Here is a 20,357-nt window from a genome sequence, read left to right as displayed (position 1 = left end):
TGCTCCAATGCTGCAGTGCCCAGCTTGCTGCTGTTGTCAGCAACCCCAAAGACAAATAAAGAGGGATTTGCAAAGACACTAATGACAAAAGACAGTAATAATCATTAGGGGACCTGGGAGAGGCAGTCAACCTTCTCCAACTACGTTATCAGATCTGGAAGGACATTCTGCAGATATGTGGGATTTCCTCAAAATCATATTGTTAATTAGATCAGGTAGGAACTGGACTAGAAAGTATGGAATTTCATATTATCTTTTATAAAGCTACATTTAAAGTGTACTGTCCTTTTAAAATAAACTGCCATTATACTTTAAAATTATGATACAATGAGACATGCTTCTGGTCATTTACAAAACAAGCCACTTAATTTTATTTAAAACTATCAGTATTTCTCCATTTCCCTGCCTTATGTGTTAGTCTTTGAAACAATATTCATTTCTTCTGAAACTTACCTGAGCATGAAACAAAGCTAATCCTTTTGCAGTATGCATAGGAATAAGAACCTTCATTAGAAACTGTTTATGTTCTGCTTTCAGTGGCAATGCAAAGCCATTGATAATACTAGAGGGAAAAAAAGGCAGAGAAGGGTTAAGTAGATACTATTTTCTTTCTGAGAATTACTCTATGCATGAGTGCATTTAAGCAACAGTACTCTGCTTCCACCTGGGTTGTATGGCTTCCTCACCTATGAGTAACCTAGAAAGAATATACTATGAAGTCTTCCCTCCATTCAATCATGCAAAAGAAAATTATGGCTGACCCACTACATAATTTCTGCCTGCCCAATCTATAAAGCCTGCCATGTCACCTGTGCCTCATTGCCTTCACTTTTCTTTCCTGAAGTTGCAGGGAACCAACATCACATTTAATGTTGTTACAATTGTCTCTAAACAGTAATACCCACCCACTGCATAGCAACACTATAGTATCCAAGACTGTAACTCTTCATGAGAGCAGAGACTCATCCTCTTCCCACAGAGTGACTGTTGAGTTTGAACCACTGACCTTGGGACTAGGAGCCCAATGCCTAACACGTGGTACCAGCAGTTCTCCTAAATAGTAATAAGGAGGTGTAAAATGCTCTCCAGTTACTACTGCTATCTGGTGAATAACACAGGCAAAATTTTCATGTAAATGAAACCAGACTTTAGATTTTTAAGAAAAGAGCAGATGGATTAGGAAATGCCTATCAACATCTGAATAAGAATTCTTGTAAATGCATCAGATTCACTACCGCTTATTTAATCTCTTCCCAATCAGATCCTATAAATTTCTGTGGCAGCCTGGCAAGATCAGGCATAAAACACACCACCACTTCAAAAGCAGCCAGTTGCTCTGAACTAGTTGTTTTTCTGTGGCAATGTTTTAATATGCTGACCCTCCGGAGAATCACAGGAAGAATTTGAGAAATTATGCCTTGTGCTCCATATTTAAGTCCAAAAACACATCATAATTTCTCCAATTCCAGCTAAGATATTGATGGTGAAACAAAGTTAATTCTTAAAAAGAATGGAAAAGGCAAAACTTGACCTACCTTCCTAGTATTTCAAGGAGTTCAGCAACACCATTGAAATGTTCTGTTTCATATATAAACCTTAATTTAAAATAAAGATAAATGTAACATGAATCAAGCATCAAAAAATAAACTAAGAGAGACAGGAAGGTAAAGCAATCAATCCAAGGAGCCAAAGCAGGAAAGCACATGGGCATTCTGTAGGTTTTCTTAGTAAGGTACTTTGTCCCAAGTCAATCTTACAAAAGAAAGTCTATTTCCTATTCAATCACATGTGTGCTTATTCAAATCTGCTGTTCGTTCAGCCAGCAGAAGTGTTTCCCTTGCAATATTCTATTTTACTTAAGGATGTAAAAGAAAGATGAGCTTTGTGAAAGAAATATTTTTAAAAATAGAAATATCTATTCCTGTAGGAAAATCCAAGAGGAAAGGCCAATACGTAGCAAGTCATTTTTATTGCTAACTCATCTGACCTTCAAGTTTAGGAACACCTTTAAAGCAGGGGTCATAAGCTCAAATAACAGCAAGACCAGGCAAGTTTGATGAGCAGCTCAAGTGGACCAGGTGGGCAGACGGAGCTCTGGAGAACCACGCTCCAGCTAAGGGCACCAGCTAGTCCTTAGTCCTCACTCACTAGCACAATGCCAGCCTCTTTCCCAGACCGAATTGCAGCACACAAAACAAACCTGAAACGAGTGTCAATGTGAAATCCCTATTTCAAGCAACTACTTGATAGGAAAACATTTACAAAATAGTCAAAAGGCAGGTTTCATATAACTTTAATGGAATACAAGTACTTTCAAGCAATCTACTGGTTATAACGTAGTTATAGACAATTTTAAAAGGAAATCTATTTTTACTGGGAGTAGAAAGCCTTGTCTTTTTCCCTCAGAGAGGCTGGTAGTTTCAAACTGCTGACCTTATGGATTAGTGGCCCAATGCATAACCACTATGCCACCAGGGCTGATCAAAGGAAAAGCCTTTTTACAGATATAGATGAGAAAATTTAACTTTGTTACCTATATTCTTATAAAAGGAAATTTTCCCTTTAGAAGCATAAAAATGCAATACCATAAAAAGATAAATTGGCCCTTACCCAAATGTTATTTTATTTTCTATGTTAACTAATAAACTGAAGATAATTTTGCTATATGATGAGCTGTATCTCGGAGTTGAAAATAAATTACTTAAAGGACACTTGGTTGCTGCTTTACACTGACAATATGCAAAACAGAATGGCTGGGCTGATTCTATTGCCAGAAGACAGCTGGATTTTCAAACACAAACTTCAAAGAAATAGATCACTAGATAAATTCTGTTCTTAACAACTCTTTAAACATGACTAACCAAAGATTATCTACTTAAAAATGCCCTCATTACTATCACCCACCTAGGTGAGCTCTAGCTTATCTGTTTCTGAAAGTTAGATACAATCAAGTGATGTCTAAAATCAGGCTATAGAAGTCGGTTAAATTTGCCATGTTAAACTTGCCATTTTCAGACAGGGGAGGGGGGAAGGAGTGCGCTACGTGTGACCTGCTCACCTGAGGAAAATGTTGTTAATCTGCTTTCGGATGAATGCTCTGAGGCCCAGAAATTTCCCGTAAATTCGATGCAGGACAGTCTTCAGGAAGTCACGCTCTCTGGGGTCTTCACTATCGAAAAGCTCCAGGAGCTTTAAAAGAAATCTGAGAAATTACTTTTAAAAAATAACCGAGCTAAAACTTCCCTTTACTCTAATTCTGATTTTCAGATTATCCAGGAAATCTTTCAGCTTCATCAGATCGATTCTGACCCTGCTAAATACTGAAGCCAAAGAAATGCTTTGGGAGTTTGTCTTTTCATGTTTTTCATCTAAAAAAGAAAAAAAGGATACAAACTCGACAAACATTTCAACAACTGTGTGATTTTTTTTTTGCCTTGCCTTTTTGGTGTTAAAATGTAAGACTGTTCATGATTTTTGACAGTAAGTCAAAAGTCCTCCAAAATCTTAAGCTTTCGACTACAAACCGTTAAAAAAATGAAGTCTTAAGAATATGCACCTGGAAATGTTTATTTCCAACTTACAAAAAGATTTATAAAATCAAGGTTTGTTGTTGCTGCTGCTGCTTTTTGTGATTTTGTACACACACACATACACCACCACCACCACCACCCCTATTCAGAAGGGTCACTATGCCATAGCTCAAAATCAGTTTTCAGGTTTCTGGATGCACAAGGGGCAGATCTACACCAACAAAGTGGAAATCACACATGAAATAACACTGCGGTTTAATGTCAGCTTGGCCAAGGGGTGCAAAATGCTTAACCAGTTCAGAGTGGCCAACTCGGCACTCTCCTACCCTTTTCATGTGTCAGCAAAGGCTTGGATAGAGATCTCTGAAAATGTAAAATGAAAAGTTCAAATTTCCATTTAAAAATGGTAAAGAAATGAATTTCTTCTGTCAATAAAATAAAGTAATAATGTATATGTTAAATGAAACATGGATGTCTTAAAACGAGAAATGCAATCTCTTTATTGAATAAAAAGTAATCCTGGTGCCGCTGTTGAGTAAGCATCAGGCTGCAACTGCAAGCCAGTGGTTCACCTCGTAGCTGCTCTTTGGGAGAAAGAGGATGCTTTCTTTTCCCGTACCGATTTACAGCCGCAAAAACCCTACACAGGTCTGCTGTGAGTCCGGAATTGACTTGATGGCAGTGAGTTTTATAGAATAAAACACCTATGATAACATCAACACGTCTGTGTTCTTTACGAGGGCACCGCTAAAGAAGGAACTTCATCAGAGGGTCTTAATTCTCTTGTCTTGAATTCTGTGAACATGTCCAAGCCAGCAAGTAGAGTGGATACTTTTTTAAGGGCGGTTATGATTGAGCCGTGGCCGTTGAGCTGATCTGACATACGGCAACCCTGTGTGTGCCAGTGCCACACTGTGTTCATAGTTTTCACTAGCCGATTATTCAGAAGGAGGTCACCAGGCCTTTCTTCTGAACTGCCGTGGGGTGGAGTTCACCTCTCAACCTTTCTATTAGCGGCCCAATACATTAGCCCTGCTATCATCCAGGGATTCTAATGATGACTTGTCATGATTTATGCAGTTGGGTCCAGTGCTCAATGCTAGCTAAAAAGTGAGCAGTTGGAGCCCACCTAGAGACCTGTGTGGCACTCTGCATCTCAAGTCACACACAAGGAGTCGTTCTACTGCACACACAAGGCCACCGTGGAGTGAACTGGACTCTACGGCAACGAACAGCAGCAGCAGCAAACAAGCGCCTTGCTTATAGTTTGTACTCCATTCACTATTTGTTTACGTACTGCATGAAGCGCCAACAGAAAATATGCATGGAGCGTAAACTGTGTTGCTTAAAAGATTCAGTCCAAATTATTCTAATTAGAAGTGGCTTTCAAGTTTCTATGTTGGGTTTATTTGGAGGATGTGGTGTCATATTAATGAGCCAAACCAAAACAAAGTCACTGTCATTGAGTTTATTCTGACTCACAGCGACCATACAGGGCAGGGGAGAACCGCTTCTCGGAGCTTCCACGACTCCATCTTCGCAGTGGAGATGGCCTCATCCCCACTGTGGACCTGCTGGTGGTTCTGAATTGTTGCTCATGTGGGTGAGCGGCCCGATGCTTAACCCATGGTGCCATCACAGCAACCGCAACAACAACAACAGCAAAAAATACCTCCATCAAAAGCACCCACTGAATCTTAGTTTCTCTCTTCTACAATTTTATGACTGAACACAAATTGGAGTTATGAAATTTTCTTCTCTTGAAATCATGAAAGTCCCAATTTGTGCTTTTAAAATTTGTTTCTAAGTGTTAAAACTTACCACACAACACAAAACCATATAATTTCAAGACATAAAATTGAGAAACTGAGAATTACCGTTATCGGTTATCTACAGTAAAACACTGAGAAAGGCCTTTGAGAGGTGGGATGTAAAAGCACACTCAGTTAAGCTGCTAAAACCAAAATGATGGGGCCCTGGCTTCTCAGACAGGCCAGGCATTGGAGAAGAAAGAGGAAAATGGGTCCTACACTGCCAGCTTTCTCCTTGCTCCCCTCAAGCCTATGGAGGTCATCTGGCAGCCTCAGTACTCCAACCTCCTACCTGAGAAAGCTCTTCTCAGAAACACCCTTGAAGATGACATCTCTAGACGTCCTTCATGTATCTCCCACAAGAGCTACAGATGGACATGCCGTTCCATGACCAAAGTAACCAAACTGCATTTCACCTGACTTTACTTCATGATTGCAATGTGCTTGATAATATTCACACACACACCTGATACTTCTTTCTATATGAAGAGCTACTTCAAGGGTGGAAGGAGCTATTTCAGATTCTCCAAGGTCTTCTTTATCAATACAGTTACAGCAATTTGTCAGAAGACTTTATATATGAGGTTGGGGATAGTTACAAATGACTGAAATCTATAAAACCCAAGCTTGAATCTCTGTCACAGAAGACACATAAAGATGGCTGATGGAGAGGTCCTTGCAATGATTTTAATCCTGGCCTCAGCACTTGTGCAATTACTGATATCCTCTCGCAGATCTTCTATTCCCCTTATCCCATAGTGAAGTCTACACTGGTAAACAGCTTAAAAAGAGAGTGGATCTAGAAAATATACTGGGCTATTCAATTTTGTCCGAGGCCAGTCAATTCCACACAGGATGAAGGCATCCTATGTTTAAATTCTACCTCCTTTTCCACTATCAACCCCATTTCCTGTGTGTCAAGGGTGTTTAAGAAACTAGGTGACTTCGGTGCCTAAGGTGGGAAAGAGGAAGGGAAATGACCCTGGATGACAACTCCCAACAAGGCTTCCACTTCCTTGTTGTCTCCCTATCACTTCGCTGATACCCGCCTAAGATGTATGTCTGGAGATGGGTTTTAAAAATATTTTGTGCTTAGATTAATTGATCACACCACATTTTCTTAATTCGGTATTGCAGAAAGACTTGTTTTATTGTCTAAGATAATTATTAGGATTTAGGACTTCATTTGATTGACTTTCATTACATGCTTACCCTTGATTAAAAACTTCTCCTGTATTCTCAAACTACTTCACTTTTATCTAATTGGCAAGGGAATTGGTATGTGCAAATGAAAATAATTAACATTTCTGAAAGCCTAATTTGTCTGATCACAAGTTAACAAAGCATTTTTTAGAAATCATTTTATTGGGGGCTCTTACAGCTCTTGTTACAATCAATTGCTTTGTCAGAAATCAATTTGTTACATCAATTGATTCTGACAAATTAGTACATATATTCCATCATTCTTTTCTAGACATTTACTCTCCATTGAGCCCTGGGGATCAGCTCCTCTTTTATTCTCTCTCTCCTCAAGCCCCTCCCCCCAACCCTCATGGCCCCTTGATAGATTGTAGATTGTTAATTATTTTTAAATCTCACATTCTAATTTACGGAATATAAGGAAACTTAAGACGTACGAGTTCTTTACCTGTTGTACAAATTTCTGATCAATGAATCGCTTCGCAATGCTAGGCTGGAAGTCAGGGCTCTCCAAGAATCTCAAGAAGAATTCATACACCAACTGTGAGAGAAAGAGTCCAGTTAAAAAGAAGGTCATGCCTATAATATTCTACACTAAGGGGTCACTTCATACAGAAACTCATCTCCCACCGTTTAAAACACACAGTAATACGATTTGAAGAGGCTATTATAAAATGTGATCAGCTGGTTACATTTTAAAAAATATAATAAAAAATAAATACATGTATAATCATAATTCCATCTCCCAAGCTGGCAGACTTTTGAATTTCTTACTTGGCACCACCTGTGGAAAGATGTTAGACTATAGGGATTAGAAAATAAAGATGATGCCTATAGCATTCGAGGGGGATTCACAACAATGTGGTAAAATTCCACTGTGAATATATCTTCTGATTCCATTTTTCCAAGAACGTTTTGCAGGCCCTGGTATTCAACAAGAAGACTACATACAATGCAGCCCCACTGACCAAGAGCGGGCAGTGAGATACTAGCCTACGTGCATTAAATCCAGAGTCTGAAACCCCTAGATAAGAGTAAATTAGGATGTGAGGAGCCGTGTACCAATAACAATAAATTTTGGAGTATTAAAAATTCAAATTTAAAAATTTTTTTTCAAATATTTCTGTAAAACAAAAGATGAAAATAAATAAAAACCAGCCCGCCCTATACACACTTGGGAAAGAATGAGCCTAATTTTATGAATAAGGGGCTTGGGCAGGAAGGGCTGTGCTCCACAACAAATACACCTGAAGACACAGCCGATCTGCTCCTAAAGAAGTGCCAAGAGTACTAAAAACAATAGCAAATGTTCATCTGCTACCACAAATCAGATTTAAAAGTGGTGTTTGGTTTGACTTGGAACACACCCATATCTTTCAAGGAGAAAGGCAAAGTAAATTTTTTTTACTGTACTACAGTAACTCTTTAAAAGCACCATTTATTTTAGCCTCAAATACACTTTTATTAGTTATTAAATAACACATAAATTAGCTTCCCTAAAAATTAAAAAGGAGGATTAGATAACAAAGGAAGAAGCATTTTCGTGAACAATTAGGTAGCCACTTGTACTAGATACAGCAGAAAAAGGTATACAGGAATGTATGTAAAAATTACAACACAATGAATGAATGGATTGTTGTAAGAGCCCCCAATAACATGACTAAAACAGACAAACAAAATACATACATACAATGATTGCCACACTAAACCACAGACCCCACAGCATACAGCACTGCCAAATTTGGCCTCCACCATTCACCACAAATAGCATCTTTTTTTTTTAGCCAAAAGGTTCAATAATATCCTAAGACTAACAATGATTTGGGGATCTGAGTAAATAGTTTACTTTGTTTTATCTTTGCCCATCCATACAAAAGAAGCAATTCATAACTGGTCTGAGATCACCTAACTTTTTATGCTTACTATAATTTAAGATACTAGACTCCCACAGTCATCAAAAAGAAGTGCCCAATTGGATTTTCATTCAGACAATTTCTCAATCAACCAACAATATAAATAGCTTTGCTTTGGGGAAACATGTGAAAAAGCAATTTTGTTTTTAAAAAAGGATCACAGCCTGCTCAGAAATGTTAGCACAGCCCCGTGGCTGCAATGCTTTACTGACAGCACAACTGACTCCATGCCTGTTTCCATGTCTGATGTCAGGCTATGTGTGGTGTGAGCAGACACATGGCATGGTACAGCCCCAGAGGCTCATCCTCTAGTTAAAAAGTAAGACAAAACCAACACTATACATAAACTGGTATATATGCTCTTGGAGCTGCAGAGGAAGAGGGAAGTCAAGAAGCCCAGGGTAGAACTGGAATGCATGTGTAATTACCTCTGTGGAACAGCTGCCTCTTTTGTCAGGAGAGCAAAACGAGATGGTGCCTGGCTACCACTACTGAACTGTCTCTTTCAAAGGGGGAAAAAGGCAATATGGAACAAAATGTCCAATTCTCATGGAATCCAGACCTTCTGGAGTCAGTAAAATGGATGGCCCTTCAAATTAATTGCCCTGGAGTGATTTCTATCCCTTGAAGACATCTTTAGGCCAAATATAGTTTAGCTTACTTAATTAGTAAAAATGTTTGCCTTCAACATTGCACTTAAAAAAAATCACCTATATGCAATCAAATTGACTGGGGCAACTATAACTTTATAACCACCACCACCACCCTACCCCCAAGCTTCTTACCTAACCTTTCACCAAAATACTATAACAAAGAAGCTTAAGGGCAGTGAGTTAATGTTAATGGTTAAAGGTTAATGTTAGTGGAGGAATAGTTTGGGGATATAGGAAACAGAAGAGAAGGACTGAACAACTTAAAGGTAATCAATGTTATCGAAATATATGTGCAGGTAAAAAGTGTTGTGTACATTTTCACCACACAAAACAATAAAGTAAAAAATTAATGGTATATGTGCAAAAATTATGTGTCAAAGACTATGAGAACTGTAGACACTTGGAAAGGGTTTTGGACTCCCTAGAAGGAAAGAGAAGGGCTTTTAAAGAAAGAAGAAGGCATGGTGCAGGATACACGCTGGTGGGTAAGGAATAATGGATTCAGCATTGTGCTAGTCTGGGTACTTTAGAGAAACAAATCCACAGAAACTCATGTATAAGAGGAGAGTTTTATATAAAGGGTTAAGTGCACATCAAGAAAACATCCCAACCCAGTACTGCCCAAGTCCACAAGTCCAACATTAACCCATTAATCCATATGTCCAACACCAATCCACAAAGTCCTCCTCCATCTCACAAAACAGATGCAATGATGCCCACTGTAGGAGGAAAGCTGAATCAGTGAGCGTGTAAGCATCAGCGCTGGCAGGGGTCTCCACACGGGTGCTCCAGCACCCAGGGCTGCATGTGGTTTCTCCTCAGGGATGTCTTGCAGGAAGTCAGCCTTGCAAGCTGAAGCAGGGAACTTGTAAGGCAGCTGCGCCCTGGTGTAACCATCACAAAGCAAGAGACCCGAGAACTCGAAAGGTGAGGCTCACTGAGCCATTTATGCCTCCGCCCTTCACTTAACCCCACGTGTTTATTGACCAGGTTGGCACAATAAACTAACTACCTCAAACATCTTTATACAGATCTCTCATTCAATGAAATTTATGATTCACTGGTACTGGGGACCAATTTAAACGAGTCAACTATATCATGCATTACCCTATATATTCCATCTTAAAATCTGCATCAGACATACAGGGATCAATGTATGGGAGATTAATATGACTTCTGGGAGAGTTATATAACAGTCCTGGAAATCACAGGGGCAGTTCTACTCTGTCCTTTCTCGATGGCAGTTTTGAGTGTGGCTTTTAGATTAATGCCTGACATACAATAGATTGAGCATAAAAACTTACTAATGAAAATTAAAGTGGTTGACAGATTCTCTGTATGGCCATTGCATTTTAAAGGTTTTGTGTGAAGAAATAATTTGGCCAAAGCATGTAAGAATCAGTGCTGAAAAGGAAACACATTTTCAGTAAAGGGATTCAGCTCACTAATGAAGTGGGCTAACTCCACAGGTGTTCAATGTATGGCTGGGCTCTCCTACTTTTGCTCCCCAAGAAAGATCCTAAATGACTGCAGGGGCAGTAAACTATTTAATGTGGTTCTTCCAGCCAAGAGCTCTTAGATACTGGTAGGAGTCACCTGTGAGTACTTTCTAACAGGAGTCCCTGGAGTGGCATTCGGCTGTATATAAAATGAGCCCTCTGAGAACCGAGAAGGAAACTCATTCCCAGCAAGAGCCAGGAGTAGAGCATGTCCTCTGGCACCCAGATCCCTGTGCGGTGAAATTCCTGGATCCAGGTGACAGTTTTACCAGCAGAGGAGCAGCAGAACCAGGAGCCAGAGCATGGAAGAGAGTGGACTTCCCAACCTACGTAACAAGTAAAGTGTTTGTATGCTGGCGATTTGTGCAGTCGGGTGCCTCTGGCCACTTAATTGGGGAAATTGAACTTGCTGACCCACAGAGGTAAAGCGGAGTACTTTCAAGGCTGAGGTTTACTGGAGTGAGGTGCCTCTGAGCACTTAGTTCAGGGAGCCAGGTTTGCTGGCCCACAGTGTTTAAGCTGAATGCCTCCGGTTGAGATTTATAACATGGTGGTTGAGATTTCTAACACAGTGGTATGCCCTTTGGGCATATGTTAGTAAACTTGTAACTTGTCCTGAGAAACAACTCAACCATGAGCATTTCTCACTGACATTACATCTTAACTTCCTTAATAAACCCTTTAATCAGGAATTTTGTCTGTGAGTTCTATATGGCCATTGCAATGGATATTAGAAACTACAGATAAAGTAAAGAATATTAAAATAATACAATGATTAAAGGTAAATTTAGCAGAGAACAGCATGGATGATTAAAGTACTGGAAAAAACAAGACTGATACAAAAAGCTAAGGAAATAATTCATATGATGATGATAAGAGTTGTATGAGCTCCCCGTGAAATTTTTTTTAAAAAGTCCTATGACAATGAACAAATACTGGACTAAAATCCAAACCATGAGCTTTGTGTGTGTGTGTGTGTGTGTGTATATTTTTAATCATTTTATTGGAGGCTCGTACAACTCTTATCACAATCCATACATATATAAATTGTGTCAAGCACATTTGTATATCTGTTGCCATCATCATTCTGAAAACATCTGCTTTCTACTTGAGCCCTTGATATCAGTTCATTTTCCCCCTCCCTTTCCGCTCCCCACCCTCCCTCATGAACCCATGATAATTTATAAATTATTGTTATTTTGTCATATCTTACACTGGCCGACATCTCCCTTCACCCCTTTTCTGTCGTCCATCCCCCAGAGAGGAGGTTATATGTAGATCCTTGTAATCAGTTCCCCCTTTCTACGCCACCTTCCCTCCACCCTCCTGGTATCACCACTCACACCACTGGTCCTGAATTTCCTGTGTTTCCAATTCCTACCTGTACCAGTGTACATCCTCTGGTCTTGCCAGATTTGTAAGGTAGCATTGGAATCATGATGGGGGGCGGGAGAGAGGAAGCATTTAAGAACTAGAGGAAAGTTGTATGTTCCATCGTTGAGCCTTGTATATTTTTAAATGATCAGCCTAGCTATTTTCTGGCCCCTCCCGGCTCTTTTTAAAGAACCAAAGGAATAATCAATGATAAATAAATATTTACAATTAAAAGGGCAAAGTAATAACAATACTTTCATCCTTATAAAATATATCCCTTTTTATTCTGTGCCTATCATGTCAGTGCACTAGCTATGATTGCTATCATTTTAGATTCCTAGCACATGCAAATATTTAAAATACAGTATTTGGCCAATAGCTATTTGAATGTAAAAGTGTCCACTGTAAGATATGTATGTCCCTAGTTTGAATTTCTAATTATTCAAATCATACAGCAGAGCTTCCAATTCCCTAGAATACCTGCTGTTCTTTAAAAGGTCTGTGTTCTAGTAATTAAGTTTTAATTATCTGTCATTAAAAAGATGGTTAATAAAAAAAATGGAAATACCATACAATCTGCTCATATTCTAGGCTAGCAAAGCACCCATGATTCCCTAAATCTCTTGATGTGGGCATTTAAAAATGTAGATGCTGTTTGGATCCAACAGATAAAAAGGGATTCATACATAGGAAATAAAAGGACATACAATTATTATACAGGAAGAGTTGCTGGGTTCTTGTTTTGGGGCCGTTGGTTTTGAAAATCAACTTCATAGCGACCCATGTGACTGAGCATAGCTCCCCAGCAGTGTTTCGTAGGCTGCACTCTGGTATGGAAGCCCACCGCCAGCTCGTTCTCTCTGAGCCACATGGTGGATCCGAGCTAAAAACCTCATGGTTGTCAGCTTCTTTATAATTACCAGAGAATGCTGAAATTAGTAAATTAAAAGACACAGCCAACCCTCTAGTATTGAAATAGCCCTTCTTTTGCTTTTTTCTGTTATGTCTCATCAGGGTATTTCATAGCTCATTAGTGTTCCTAATATAGTATGAAAAGAAATAAAAATGGTACATAGCAAATGAGCATATTTTTAGAATTCATGAAAAGGGATGCAACAAAGACTTTTAAGGTTTTGAAATCATCAGTAATTGTTTTCCCTCATTAAAAACGAAATTTAATACATTTTTGACCCTACCAAATTAATTTCTAACACCAAGAATCTGTTAAGCTCAATATAAACTTTCAGGACAAAACAAAAAGCTCCAGGTGGACATATTCAAAGCTCATTCACAACAGGAAAAGACATTTTCATCGAGCAAACTTCTTCAGTGCTACACTCTCTAAAAATCTCATCAGGCCAGTTTTGATAACTCTACCCAAAAAAACTTAAGATGATGATTAAATAATGTAGTGCTGTCTACTAAAGGAGGCCTGGTGGCAGGGCTTTCTACTCCCATAAAGAGTTACAGTCTCACAAACTCAAAGGGGGCAGTTCTAGCCTTCCTATAGGGTTGCTATGAGTGGGCTTCGACTCGATGGCAGTGAATTTGATTTTGGGTTTGGTACACCAAAGGAGCCTTGGTGGCATAGCAGGTTATGCATTGGGCTGCTAACCACAAGTTCAGCAGTTTGAGACCACCAGTCACTCCACAGGAGAAAAATTAGGCTTAACTCCTGTGAATAGTTAGTCTCAGAAACCCATAAGGGCAGTTCTACCCTGCCCAATGGGGTCGCTATGAGTCAGAATCAACTCAAGGCAGTGAGTTTGGAAGAGCCCTGGTGGTGTAGTGGTTATGCGTTGGGCTGCTAACCACAAGTTCAGAAGTTCAAAACCACCAGCTGCTCAGCAAGGGAAAGACGAGGCTTTCTACTCCCATAAAAAATTAGTCTCGGAAACCTACAGGGGCAGTTCTACCCTGTTCTATAAAGTCACTATGAGTTGATATTAACTCATTAGCAGCGAGTTTGGTTTTTGAGCTTTGTATACCAAAATTAAGTCAGCTCATTATGCATAGTACTTAGTAGTAGGGTAAGTGCTGGGCTGCTATCTGCAAGGTCTGTAGTTCAAATCTATCAGCCATTCCATATGAAAATTATGATGCTATCTGCTCTTATAAAGATTTACAGTCAGGGAAACCCCATGGAAGAGTTTTACTTTGCTCTAGAAGGTGCAATGAGTCAAAATCAACTCGATGACAATGGGCTGAGTGTATGTCCTTAGGGGGGTGCCTTGGTGGCATATATGGTTAAGCATTCAGCTAGCCATTGGCAAGGCTGGCAGTTAGAATCCACCCAGAGGGACCTTCAAAGAAAATCTGGGCAATCCTTCCAAAAGGTCACAGCCACTGAAAACCCTATTGGAGCACATTTCTACTCTGATATATGCGGGGTCACCATGAGTTGGAATCAACTCAAAGGCAACTGGTTTAGCTTTTTATGGGTTGGTGTCCCTAAAACGTTCAGATGCCAAATTAAAAAACGGTAAACCAAATTTTAGTTGCTAAAATATTCTTAGCTTTATGCATACTAACATTAGAAAGAAATAATCAGGAGATCATAGATGGATGAAAATTTCTTGTGTCACTATTAATTTGTTGTAAGAGAACTCATTTAAAAATATCAATATTTGAAAAATAAAATCATTATTTTGAACACAACCTTTCTCCTAAAATAAGAACCACTGGTCAGGAAATTTAAATTAAACTTCAAATCATACCAGTAGAAAATTGCAAACTTGTTTATCTTGATGTATTTCCACTGTTAATTTCCAAGAGCATGTGAAAATATCCTAATGAAAACCTTTGTATTTTTAAAAATTCAAAGAGTGAGGGACATATTCAGACTAAGCAATTGCATGGGGATTAAAAAAAACACCACTTGTCAATGAGAATTAAGTGCTTTTAAAATCATTACATTATTAAACACAGAATATTCTTTTTAATTTTTTTATTGTGCTTTGGGCTAACGTTTTGGAGGTTAGTTTTCTAGTCAACAGCTCACACACACAGTGTGCTTCCTGGCATTGATTACAATGTCCCACTTCCTCCCTGTGTTTCCTTCTTTCCAATCCTTTCCTGCCTGCAGCCTTACTCTTGGCAAACGCTGTTCTTTGAATTTAGTTTGGCTTACTGCTCTAAGGAGTCTGTCTCCCCTGGATTATTGTTCATCTAGCAGGCCTGTCAACTGTCTGGAATAACACTAATTTTAAACTAACCATGGCAAGAAATTTTGGATGAACTTGTGTTTGCTACTAAGAATAGTTTGACACTTTAGACTTCCTAATTCTCTGTTCTACAGTGACGATAAATCTTAAAAATTTATCAACTTTCACTAATCACAGGATCCCACTTCATTTGATTTAGGCGTATAGTAAGGGCCAGGAACTGGGAGGTGCAAACAGTTCATGTGCTTGACTGCTAACTTGAAGGCTGGAGTCTGAGTCCAGCTAGAGATGCCCTCAAAAGAAAGGTCTGACAATTTACTGCTAAAAAGATAGGACTAACATTTAGGTGATTAAAAAGTTCTGGAGTAGAAAGTTGAGCAATATTGTGAATGTGGTCTTAATCACTGAATTGTATACTCTGAAATGGTTAAAATGATAAATGCCATAGTATGGGTATTTTATCAAAATAAAAAGAAAAAAATCAGTATTATGGGATAGAGCTAAAACAGTGCTTAAATGGAAATTTACTGCTGTAAAAGCCTGTATCGAAAAAGATTTTAAATGAAAACCCTAGCTTTCCACTTTCAGAGACAAGAATATCAAACTAAAACTAACATGGTGGAGGTTGTGCCGCTAAGTCCATTTTCACTCACAGTGACACTATGTGACAGAGCAAAACTGCCCTGTTGGGTTTTTTGGCTTAAAGAGAGGAGCCCTGGTGGTGTGATGGTTATACATTTGTTCAAAACCACTCACTCAAGGGAGAAAGATGAGGCTTTCTACTCGTAAAAGGGTTATAGTCTTGGAAACCTACAGGGGCAGTTCTACCCTGTCCTATAGGGTTGCTATGAGTCAGCATCAATTCGATGGCAGTGAGAGGGAATCTTTACAGAAGTAGATTGCCAGGATTTTTTCTCCTGGAGCCCTTGGGTGGGTTTCAAACTACCAACCTTCAGTGCAGCAGTTGAACACAACTCATAGCAATCAACTGCGTGTATAGGGTTTCTAAGACAGTAAATCTTTATGGACATAGATGGCCTCATCTTTCTTTTGTGGGGCAGCTGGTGTTGACCTTGCAGTCAGCAGTCCCAATCCTTTTTATCTTTTTTTCTTTTTTTTCTTCTTTCTTTCTTTTGCCATCATTATTCCCAAAATTCACTTTCCTCTTGGGTTCCCGGAATCAGCTCATTTTCTTTTTTTCCCCTCCCCCTCCCTTCATCCTCCCCTCTCCCCCATGTACCCTTGATAATTTATAAATTATTATTGTATCTTATATTACACTGCCTGGCGTCTCCCTTCACCCACCCCTCTGCTGCCCATCCCCCAGAGGGGAGGTTACATGTAGATCAACCATTCCCCCTTTCTACACCCCCTTTCCCTCCTGGTATCGCCACTGTCACCCCTGGTCCTGAGAGGTTCATCTGTCCTAGATTCCCTGCGTTTCCAATTCCCATCTATACCACTGTGCATCCTCTGGTCTAACCAGGTCTGCAAGGCAAAATTGGGGTCATGGTAGTTGTGGGGGAGGAAGCGTTTAAGAACTAGAGGAAGGTTGTAGGCTTCATTATTGCTATACTGTACCCTAAGTGACTCATCTCCCCACTACCCAATCCTAACTCACAGTGTCACCAGGGCTTCAAAGTAAACGGCATCTCCATAAAACCACAGTGAACAGAGGGAAAGAACATGGGTTAGAGTAGAAACAAATCATACAGAGACGGAAAAGAGCAACAACAGGACCAACCCAATCAGAAGTTGGTTCTTTGAAAAGTTCAGAGTTGACAAACTTTCATCTCCACAGACCAACTCCACAGAAAACTCAAATTAATAAAATCATTTTCAAAGAAGGCATCATTACTAGCTTGATAGAAACAAGGACTATGAGGGAATACTATGAACAAAAGTACACAAATTTAGATAACTCATAGAATATGAACAAATTCTTCAAAAGACACAAACTACCAATAAGTGACCCAAGAAGAATCAGATAACTGAATAGGCCTATAATGAGATATTAAATTAGTAATTTAAAGCATTCACACAAACCTAACACCAGTGAATTCTATAAAACATTTAAAGATTATCAATCCTTCACAAATTCTTTAAATAATTAAAGCATGAACATGCTAGCACATTTTATGGGGCAAGTATTAGCCTGATCATAAAACCCAACAACATCCCAAGAAAATAATCTACAGACCAATATCCTCATGAATATAGATGTGAAAGTTTACAGCACACCAGTACACCAAAGCCAGAAACATATAAAAGGATTATAAAAAATGAACAAATGAGATTTTTCCCAGGAATAGAAGGGAGTTGCAACATCTGAAAATCCATCAATGTAATACACCGCAATATAGGACAAAAAACCACATGAATCATTTTAATAGACAAAAGAATATGCCTTTGACAAAATCTTCACAAAGTAGGAGAAAGAGGAGACACAAACGGCATCTACAAAATGCTCACGATTAAAATCGCTAACAAAACTAACTGTTAAAAAGGGAACGCCTTCTCCCTAAGATCGATCAGGAACCAGACGGGGCTATCTGCGCTTGCCATTGTTTTTCAACACCACACTGGAAGTTCCAGCCAGAATTTCCTTTTTTAAAAAAAGAAACAGGCACTGGATTGGACAGAAAGTAGTAAAAACAACTTGTAAATAACATGATCCTGTATATGGAAAATCCAAAGGAATCAACTAAAAACTTCTTAGAGATAACAAGTTCAGAATCTGACAGGATATGAATAAAAATACCACACTTCCCAAATTAGACACATATTCAATACAATCCTTATCAAAATCCCAGCTGTCTATTCTGCAAAAATTGACAAGCTGATTCAAAAAGTTCTAATGGAAATACAACATATTCAGAATAACCAAAATGTTTAATCTTGAAAAAACAAGGCTGAGAACTCATAATTATTTATTTCTAAAATAGTTTTATTGGTATATAATTCACATACCATACCGTTTAATACTTCAATCCTTCATGATTAATTATTGCAAAACTTAAGATTTTCAACAATGACACTGAAATAATTCCGTAAGAAAAATTCAAACCAAACTCTCCAACTCATAGTGACCCTACAGCACAGAGTAGAACTGCCCCTATGGGTTTCCAAGACTTGACATCTTCACAGGAGCAGAGAGCCTCATCTTCTCTCACGGAGCAGGTTGATGGTTTCAAATTGCTGTTTTCCAACGCTTCCTTTTTCTTCTCTCTCCACAGTGTCCTGTCTCTTTCACTCACTTCCTGGGCCCTTTGTCTCTTCCTCTCCCATCTCTCTTCTCTGCGGTACACTTTCTTGTTTCTGGACCGCTGCTCTTTAGTCTTTGGCTCTCACTCCTGTTTCTTTGGGAGCTCTTGCAACATTGCTTCCACATCCTTGGGGCTACTCTCCTCTCCCCTTAGGATGTTTTCTCTCTCTGCTTCTGATACTGCCTTTCTGGACTTCCTTTTCTTCCCTCTCCCCCCACCCCTCAAATCCCCAGTTTCTTCTTTTCAGTTTCTGCCTCTGTCTCAACTGCTTTCTCTCTGAATGACCAGCCAGTCCTTAGTTTTCTTTCAACTCCTCTCCATTGCTATTTTATGCCTTTTTTTTTGACCGCGTCTCTTTCTTCCCCCTTCTCCTTGCTATCACCTCCTTCCTTTTTTTTGATTCTGCCTGTCTCTCCATCTCTGCTGTGTCCCTCTGAGTTTTTCTCTCTGCCCCACCTTGCTCTCTCAGGACGACTTTTCTCTCATACACACCTCCCACCGCAACCCCCTCCCCCAAATCTGGCTAGACCAGAGGATGTACACTGGTACAGATAGGAACTGGAAACACAGGGGATCCAGGTGGTGAGAGTGGCGATACAGGGAGGGTAGAGGGAGGGTGGGGTGGAAAGGGGGAACCGATTACAAGAATCTACATATAACCTCCTCCCTGGGGGGTGGACAACAGTAAAGTGGGTGAAGGGAGACATCGGGCAGTATAAGATATAATAAAACAATAATAATTTATAAATTATCAAGGGCTCGTGAGGGAGGGGGGGGAGGGAGGGGAAAAATGAGGAACTAATGCCAGGGGCTTAAGTGGAGAGCAAATGTTTTGAGAATGATGAGGGCAATGAATGGACAAATGTGCTTTACACAGTTGATGTATGTATGGATTGTGATGAGTTGCATGAGCCCCTAATAAAATGATTTAAAAAAAAAAAGAAAGAAAGAAGAGTTAGAGAAAGCTAACGTTTCAGAACGGTCTAGACCCAGATAGAAGCTATTCCAAGGGGAAAAAAAAAAAAAGAAAACCTAAAAGTCATGTTTTTAAATAGATACTGGATCTAAAAGAGAACTAAGATTTCAAAAGAACACCATCAATACATGAACTATCAATACATAATTCATACTTGTATGTGAGGCCAAGAGGCCTCAAGCGTGGGCTCATCTTCTTCTGGATCAAAATCTGGATTATCACTTGGAGGAAGAGTCCGGAAGATGTTAGCACTAATCTATAAAGAAAAATAAATTTAGATTTATGTTCTTAGTTGTAGAGTTGGATTCAACAGCACAAAATAAAATACTTTTAAGATCAGCTTATTTATGAAAAACATTAAGTTGTGACTGTAAGTTCAACACTTACTTCAAAATCTATCTCTTCAAGACATAAAGAAGCCACTTCTTGTTTCTCCCATTTCTCTATGCAGTAGCTCCTTCTTCAGACCCTAAGCTACTAAAGACCCTCTGATTCCTCTCCTACAAATTATATATTTTTCTGTTTTGTATAAATATGTAAGGTTTACTAAAACACTAGCTGATCCTGAACTTATTTTCTTCTGCCACCCCACCTCCACAAGAAGCCCTGATGGCATAGTGGTTACATGTTGGGCTGCTAACTGCAAGGTCAGCAGTTCAAAAGACAGAGTGGCTTTCTACTTCAGTAAAGAATAACAATCTTGGAAACTCACAGGGGCAGTTCTATACTTGGTCCTTTAGGGTCGCTGTGAGTCAGCATTGCCTTGATGGCAGTGAGAGAGAGATCCCTCCCCCCATATTCTAACCCAGCCACCTATTTTCCATCACTGAAAAACTGGTAAAATATCTCCATTCTTTATACACATACTGGGAGGAGACAAATATAGAAATAACTTCACTATTATAATAGTTTATAACACCTCATGATCTGACTCAATGTTTTCATATGCTCTGAAACTTAAAAAAATAAAC

General features: G+C 39.2%; 1 protein-coding gene across 1 annotated transcript in view; it reads right to left on the bottom strand.

The window, feature by feature from the left end:
* The window catches only part of PPP2R5A (protein phosphatase 2 regulatory subunit B'alpha), a 66,766-nt gene that overhangs the window by 8,122 nt on the left and 38,287 nt on the right, over nt 1-20,357 (bottom strand). Inside the window, exons 3-7 of the mRNA XM_004699873.2 lie at nt 19,541-19,642; nt 6,990-7,082; nt 3,059-3,189; nt 1,536-1,595; nt 454-562 (exon numbers count right to left, since the gene is read on the bottom strand). Of these exons, the coding sequence (XP_004699930.1) occupies nt 454-562; nt 1,536-1,595; nt 3,059-3,189; nt 6,990-7,082; nt 19,541-19,642 (495 nt within the window). The remainder of the gene's footprint in view (nt 1-453; nt 563-1,535; nt 1,596-3,058; nt 3,190-6,989; nt 7,083-19,540; nt 19,643-20,357) is intronic.

This window comes from Echinops telfairi, unplaced genomic scaffold, assembly GCF_000313985.2.
Source record: "Echinops telfairi isolate 266 unplaced genomic scaffold, ASM31398v2 ScPeMD7_7424;HRSCAF=8462, whole genome shotgun sequence".
In the NCBI taxonomy this organism is placed as follows: Eukaryota; Metazoa; Chordata; class Mammalia; order Afrosoricida; family Tenrecidae; genus Echinops; species Echinops telfairi.
The sequence above is the reverse complement of the archived record's forward strand: the minus strand, read 5'-3'. Positions and strand labels throughout refer to the sequence as shown.